The following is an 8,392-nucleotide window of genomic DNA, read 5'->3' as shown; positions in this document are numbered from 1 at the left end:
GCGGAGCACAGGCTCCGGACGCGCAGGCTCAGCGGCCATGGCTCACGGGCCCAGCCGCTCCGCGGCATGTGGGATCTTCCCGGACCGGGGCACGAACCCGTGTCCCCTGCATCGGCAGGCGGACTCCCAACCACTGCGCCACCAGGGAAGCCCAGCAATATATCTTAAAGATCATATCAAGCAGTAACAAACTACCATTTGGTTTAGTGTTTTGAAAAAATTAAGATATGAACACTGGTTATAGATTTATATAGCCTTTCAAAATGATGCTCACAAGGAGTCTACAATGACATGGAAAAATACGAGTTTTGTGTAGGGGAATGGCTCCACCACTGGCACATGACTTCATCATTACTGAGTACTTTAATTCACCACCTGATCAGCTAAATACATAATTTTTTTCAGAAAGGGTGCATGAAAACAAAGTGTAGGATGCTTTCTAAACTCTGTGTATCAAAGAATTAATGTCTTTTTTTTGACTTCACAACTGAATGAAAATTTGGTGGGCATAATATTTATAGTTCCAAACCTATTCCCTTGACACTCTGTATAAAGTGTTCCATCATCTTCTGGCATTTTGTATTATGGAAGAGAGGTATGATTTGTGTTTCTCTGAATGTACCTTATTTCTTCTGCTAGAGTATCTATGATTACTTCTGAAATTTAAAAATTTGTCATGATGTGTCTAGATATAGTTTTTTTCCCATTAACTTTTCTCAGAACTCAGTAACTCTTTTGTTCTCTATTTCTTCTGAAAACTGCTTCTGTACCAACTATTTGGGGACACCTATAATTCACAATTCTCCATTATCTATCGTATTCTTTTACATAATTGGTATTCCTTTATCTGTTTCTTCTGCGTTCTTGAAAAATATTTTACATTTCTCCCCCAGAGCACTGTTAACAGTTTTGCGTTGTCTTCTTTCTCTTCTCCTACATTCAAGGTGAGTTTTAAAACTGCTCTCTGAATTTCTGTTTCCCTCGTGTTATTTTTTTATTTCAGGTCCCCCCTCCCCCTTATATCTTTTTTCTGTGTAAAGTTTTTACCTATTACTCATCTTGGAACAGGGAGAGATCTGATGAGATCAAATTTATACCATGAACAGTGTGGCATATGGCTCTCTCGGGCTCTGTTCTGTCTACCGGGGAGGAGAGTTGCAAGATGATTTGAAAAGAAGTATCAGATAACGGAAGGGTCAGCACAGGAGCAAGAATACTCACACAGGTCCCTTTATAGCATAGCTTTGTTTTCCAGGCCCAAACTGAAAATACAAGACTGGTTAACAACTGAGTACCAGGTCATCCTAACCTTTGGGGTTTGTAGAATCCCCTTCTTAGATCTGCTTCTGGGAAACTAGGTGATATACATATCCTCTAAGCTCTTTTACCAAGGACTGTAAAATATCATCAAACACAGCTTTAGAACACTAAAGTAAAAATTCTTTTCCTATTCCAATTGTGTTTCACTTGGACAGAGAACAGATGAAGTAGACCAAAATATATAACATAGTACAACAATATATTTGTATCTAACTTGCTAAAATATAACAGAAATCTGCTCTACTTATCTAAGCTAATGATCAATTTGATCAGTGAGAAATATACATCTTCACTTTTTATTTGCATTTCAATTATGTTTGGTTCCGTTTTAAGCTCTAAATGAGTACTCAACAAAGGAGTTAACTTCACCAAGACTTACCGGTGTGTAACTATGCACACTTCCAACACTGTTCAAATTAACAGATGCCAAACTCTGATCTGAGAGACTGTTGTTAAGGCTGCTGCGTGGGCTATCACTACCATCCTGATCAGTGTTGTACAATGTTACCTACAATGAAAAGAACAGCAACATTTGAATAAGTAGTTCCCACTATAAAAAGTACTTTTTAAGCAACTCTACAAAAATACAACTAACCTGGTAGATGGAAGGAAAACAAAATGTTATTGGTCTTTCCTTTGGTGTTTACCTACCCCAAATCCATGCTCTACATTGCTAGCTCCATGTTCACCGTGAAATATTGATAATTTACTTTCAAACTAAAGGATATATCCCATCCAGAGGTACATAAATTCAATTTTCTAAAAGGTATAATTTGTTCATCGACATTTAATAAGAGGGGATTATAACAGATTTTTACTGTTAAATTTTCTATAATGCATAAACTTATTTTTACTCAAGCTTTAAGCAAAATCAGTTTTCTTCTTTCAAAATCTTAGGCATCAAAAAAAAAGAACACAAGAAATAGAATTTAGGCATCATAGTGTTTATAATATTGAAAACTGTAAACTTAACTGTCCAACACAATTGCAGAATCATAAATATGTGATCTGATTTTAAAAATAACAATAATATGCTAACATATGCATTAGACATGAAAGAACTATGTATCAAACTGTTACTGAAGACTTCTGTCACTGATAGTGTATATTTTTACAATGCTTGAGTATGTTTATAATGTGCATTATCATTTTTAATTAGAAACAACAACAAAAAAGATATTTTTAAAACAGAAAACTAGTCTAACTATCCCTTAAAGTTCTATTCAGATGCTACTACCAATTTTCCTTTCTATGCTCCTACTTTCATGGGAAAAATTAATACTTTTGATTTTATGGTGTAACTAATTTTTATCAAATTTTTATCCACTACTAGACTGTTAGCAACTTGAGTTCCCCAATAAATAATCATAAGCAGCATAATGTTTTCTACTCAGTATACACATAATAAATACTTGCTCAATTTAATGACCAATTGAGCTATTACCACCCTTCCGTCTGTGCTGAAAATGGGGTCATGCTCAATGCTCATTTGCCAAAAGAGGTCAAAACCTGGAAAACTAGGCATATATGCCTCAATACTTAAGGCAAAACCAAACTGTCTCACATTCACATCAGCTAGGAACAATTATGTGCCTAGGAACTAATAAGGGAAAAGAGTATAAGGAAAAATGAGAGGAAATAAAACTATGGCAGAGATTTTTCTTTCTGGTCAGTATTTCCAGTGTAAATTTCATTTTTTAAAAAAACTCAACCTTATGGGCTCTAAAGCAATACAATATCAGCAAATTATAAGCATCCTATGGTCATTCTGTTGGCTGCTCATTCTCTCCTGTCCATGCTTAGTTACCTATCACTCAAGTCAGAAATACTTCCCACCATCTTGGACAAATCCTCATAGCTAAGGAGGATAAGATTTTAATTAAAATGTAACATATTATGGAGAGGAAAATACACGAGTTGTTATAGTTTATTAATTATAAAACGGGCATACTCATGGAATCATGTAATCAACAGCAATTCTCAAACTTTGATCTTAGAACCCTTTTGCAGTCTTAAATATTAAGGAGTCAAGAAGCTTTTATTTTGATATATTTATCAATAACTGGCATATTAGAAATTTAAAAAATTTTAAATACTAATTTAAAAATAACTATTACAAACTCAACTATACGTTAACAAAATAAATATTTTCTCTCAATAAGTAAAATTAGAAGGGTGCCACTGTTTTACATTTTTGTAAATTTCAAAGCCTGGCTTAACAGGAAACAGCTAGATTCTCATATCTGCTTCTGCATTCCATCTGTTGCAATATGTTGTTTAGGTGGAAGTATAGAAAGAAAACCCAGCATCATATATATACATATATATATATATGTGTGTGTGTCTGGAAAAGAGAAGCATATTTTAATAGACTTTTCAGATAATTGTGGATAGTCTTTTTTGATACTGCACAAAAATATGACAAGTGACAATTTTTTAAAGATTAGTTGCAATGTAAAATCTGAAACCATATGAATAAATTTTCATACTCTTTTACATTATAATCCACTTTCCACCTCAGACTTTGAATGGATCATTTACCCATGCATGATTTTATAACATTATGCATTGGTCATTTGGAAAATATCATTCACTAAATTATGCAATCTTCCAAATATTGACATATTTCATTACACAACATCAAAACATCACACTTGTTAACATTACCAATAATCTCATTGGAAAAGTGTGTAAAGACTGTGAAGCTATCAGACTCACTGTGGTGGATGTAAGTTTTCCGAACCTGTATGTTTTGCTTAAAAGCTCAAATTTTACCATTGGCAAGAGATACTGTCAATTGTTTTAAGTGAGAGGCTTACTTTATTCATTTTCAAGAAAATATCTGCCAAATACCCAAATCTGAATAATAGTGTCAGTTGTTCTTTCAAGTAAAATCAATGCTCCATGAACAAAGTGGCTAGTTCAACACAAATGCTCTTCCTTGAAGCAACCACTGTACTTCGGTATACACAGTTTAAGGGTTCTATGCGTACTTTCCATTTCACCACACAGATTCTTAAAAATGTATACTCAAAGGTCACAATTTAATAAAATTATTTTTCCTGCATCACCAAGTATATTCTTAACTAGTATTTTTTTTTTTTAATCTGAAGGGTGTGTGGCTGTGAAGAATACAATGACTACTAGTACAGTCAGGTATCACTGGCTTGACTTGTGCTAATGTTTACATATTATTGCTTTTGCTGCATCTGTGAAAACACAAAGGAAAAGGCAAATAGCATTTTAGTATTATCATGGAATCCCCAAAAGGGCATTGGTTACTCAGGTGTCCACAGATCACAGAACCACTGATACAAAGCATACCTGCACACCAGCAGGCCCACTCATGAACTCTCCCAATCACCATTCACAAGCCAGTCATTATCCATCCGCATATCTCCTGTTACAGGTAACCACCATACAGACTTCTACCATTAATGACTGGTTTCATACAACGTATATATCCTTTTCTGTCCTTTTGCAGTAAATTTAGCTAAAGGATTATGTAAAGCTTTGTTGCATGTTGCGATAGCATAGGCTCTTAATCTTTTATTACTTCCTTCATTCCACTTTTAAAAACATATTTTATTCTTTTTCATCCAATTGAGAACTTTATCATTTATATTAAGGTCTCAAATCCATCTGAAATTGATTTTTGTGCATGAAAAAAATCTCACTTTTCTATTGATTCAGCACCATTTGTTGAAAGACATCACTGAACTCTGTTCCATAATTTTATGTGTCTATTCTTATGCCAATATTACACTTTCAATTATTGTAGGTTTACTCTTGATATTTGGAAGTATAAATCCTCTTTTATCTTTTTCTTCAACATTTTCTTCAACTACTGTTTACCATTTGGAGTCTCATTTATCTTTTAAAATCAGCTGGTCATTTCCTACTATCTTCCTTCCCCTAAAAAAAGCATTGTGGAATTTTGATTGGGATATTATATCTGTAGATAAACTCAGGAAAAACTGACTTCTTTACAATAATCTTCTCTATGAAATATATATCCACTTATTTATACCCCCTTTGTTCTAATTTTTTATAGTATTCTGTGCAGAATTCATCTTTCATTTAATCCTAGCTACCTCAGAGATATTGCGGGTTTGGTTCCAGACCACTGCAATAAAGCAAGTCACACAAATTTTCTGGTCTCCCAGTGCATACAAAAGTTATGTTTACAATGTCTATTAAGTGTGCAATAGCATTATGTCTACAGAAACAATGTATATACCTTAATTTAAAACTACTTTATTGGTTAAAAATGCTAAACATCAGCTGGCAACACAGGGTTGCTACAAACCTTCAATTTATAAAAAGCCCAATATCTGGGGAGTGCAATACAGCGAAGCACAATAAAATGAGGTGTCTCTGTATTTGATGTTTTTGAATGCTAATGTAAGTATTATCTTTTAAATTGTATTTTCTAACTGTCCATGGCTAATACACAGAAAAATAACTGACTTCTAAAATCCAACACTGATCTAATATTGACACTTTGGTAAATTCACTTATTAATTCCAAGAGTTTATCTGTAGATTCTTTTGAATTTTCCATATAAATAATGATGTCTTCTGTGAACAATGGCTTTACTTTTGCCTTCCCAAATTTAAAACTTTTTCTCTTTTCATAACTTTCATTTCTCCTCTCCTTGCCTGAACACTACTGTCATATATTTTACTTCTATGTGTTATAAACCCACAATGCATTTTTGTAATTTTTGCTTTATACAGTTATCTTTTAAAGAGATTTACATTTTTTTTAAAAAAAGCTTTATATCTACCCACATAGTTACCATTTCTGGTGTCCTTAATTGCTCTGTGTAGATCCTGATTTACATCAGGAACTTCAATTACACATATTATAGGTTGCCTGAAGCTGTCCCCACAGCTCACTAATACTCTATTTACTTTCTTACAGTCTTTTCTCTGTTTCACTTTGGATAGCTTTTATTGCTATATCTTCAAGTTCACATCTTTCCTTCTATAATGCCTAATCTGCTGTTAATCCCATCCAGTTTATTTTTCAACTGGGACATATTTTTATCCCTAAGGAGTTTGATTTGGGTTTTTTAATATCTTCCATGTGTCTATACACATGTTCAACAGTTCCCCCCACCCCCTAGCCCCCAGCTTGAGATATAATTGACATATAACATTGTATAAATTTAAGGTGCACAATGTACTAGTTTGATACACTTATGTATTACAAAATCACTACCATCATAGCATTAGCTAACACCTCCATCACCTCACATAATTACCATTTCTCTTTGTGGTGAGAACATTTAAGACCTACTTCTGCAAGCAACTTTTCTCCTAGCAAGTGTTGTAGTAGTATCATGCCTGTAATCACCATGCTATATATTAGATTTCCAAAACTTAATCATCTTACAACGAAAAGTTCTCTTTGACCATCTCCCCACTTCCCCCCACTCCCTAGGCCCCCAGTAACCACCATTCTATTCTGTTTCTCTGAGTTTGGCCTTTTAAGATTCCACATATAAGTGATATCATACAGCATTTGTCTTTCTCTGCCTGACTTATTTCACTTGGCACAAGGCCTTCAAGGTCCATCCATTTTGTCACAAAGGACAGGATTTCTTTCTTTCTCATGAACATTATTCCATTGTATATTACATACCACATCTTCTTTATCCATTCATCTATTGATGGACACTTAGGTTATTTCCATATCTTGGCTCATGATAACTGTTTTAATGTCCTTTTCTACTAGTTCTATCATGTGTGCCATTTCCGGGTCAGCTCTGATTGACTGATTTTTTCCTCATGGGTTGTTTTCTACTGCTTCTTTGCTTGGTAATTTTTTATTGGATGCCAGACTATTGTGAATCTACATTATTAAGTGTTATATTTTTAGATTCTTATGAATGTTCTTGAGATTTATTCTGGGACACAGTTAAATTATACGACAACAGGAATGAAATACTGATACATGCCATAACATGGATGAACCTTGAAAATGTGTTTAGTGAAAGAAGTCAGACATAAAAGGTCATATATTTTGTAATTCCACTTACATGAAAAGTCCAGAATAGGCAAATCCAGAATGTCAGAAAATAAATTAATGGTTACCAGGGGATGGAGGAAATGGGAAATGAATGCTAATGGGTATGAGATTTTCTTTTGGGAGTAATGAAAATATGTACACATATCACATCTTCTTTATCCACTGATCTGTTGATGAACATTTAGGTTGCTTCCATGTCTTGGCTATTGTAAACAGTGCTATGAACACTGGGGTGCATGTGTCTTTTCAAATTACAGTCTTCTCTGGATATATGCCTAGGAGTGAGATCATCACTAGATCATATGGCAACTCTATTTTTAGTTTTTTGAGGAACCTCCAAACTGTTTTCCACAGTGGCTGCACCAATTTACATTCCCACCAACAGTGTAGAAGGGTTCCCTTTTCTCCACACCCTCTCCAGCATTTATTATTTGTAGACTTTTTGATGACGGCCACTCTGACTGGACTGAGGTGATACCTCACTGTAGTTCTGATTTGCATTTCTCTAATAATTAGTGATGTTGAGCATCTTTTCATGTGCATATTGGCCATCTGTATGTCCTCTTTGGAGAAATGTCTGTTTAGGTATTCTGTCCATTTTTTGATTGGGTTGATTGTTTTTTGTTGTTGTTATTGAGTTGTACAAGCTGTTTGTATATTTTAGAAATTAATCCCTTGTCGTTCCCATCATTTGCAAATATTTTCTCCTAGTCTGTAGGTTGTCTTTTCGTTTTGTTTATGGTTTCCTTTGCTGTGCAAAAGCTTATAAGTTTGATTAGATCCCATCTGTTTATTTTTGCTTTTATTTCTATTGTCTTGGGAGACTGACCTAAGAACATACTGCTATGATTTATGTCAGAGAATGTGTTGCCTATGTTCTCTTCTACTGATTTTTTTTTTTTTGTTTTTGTTTTTTGTGGTACGTGGGCCTCTCACTGTCGTGGCCTCTCCCGTTGCGGAGCACAGGCTCCGGACGTGCAGGCTCAGCGGCCATGGCTCACGGGCCCAGCCGCTCCGCGGCATGTGGGGTCTTCCC

General features: G+C 34.7%; 1 protein-coding gene across 5 annotated transcripts in view; it reads right to left on the bottom strand.

The window, feature by feature from the left end:
* FOXJ3 (forkhead box J3) overlaps positions 1-8,392 on the bottom strand; it is a 136,468-nt gene that overhangs the window by 21,932 nt on the left and 106,144 nt on the right. For all 5 annotated transcript variants that reach the window (XM_024125224.3, XM_007103481.4, XM_007103483.4 and 2 more), the window contains one exon: positions 1,700-1,828. In XM_024125224.3, the coding sequence (XP_023980992.1) occupies positions 1,700-1,828 (129 nt within the window). The remainder of the gene's footprint in view (positions 1-1,699; positions 1,829-8,392) is intronic.

The sequence above is a fragment of the Physeter macrocephalus genome, chromosome 3 (assembly GCF_002837175.3).
Source record: "Physeter macrocephalus isolate SW-GA chromosome 3, ASM283717v5, whole genome shotgun sequence".
Lineage (NCBI taxonomy): Eukaryota > Metazoa > Chordata > Mammalia > Artiodactyla > Physeteridae > Physeter > Physeter macrocephalus.
This window is presented reverse-complemented; position numbering and strand designations above follow the sequence as displayed.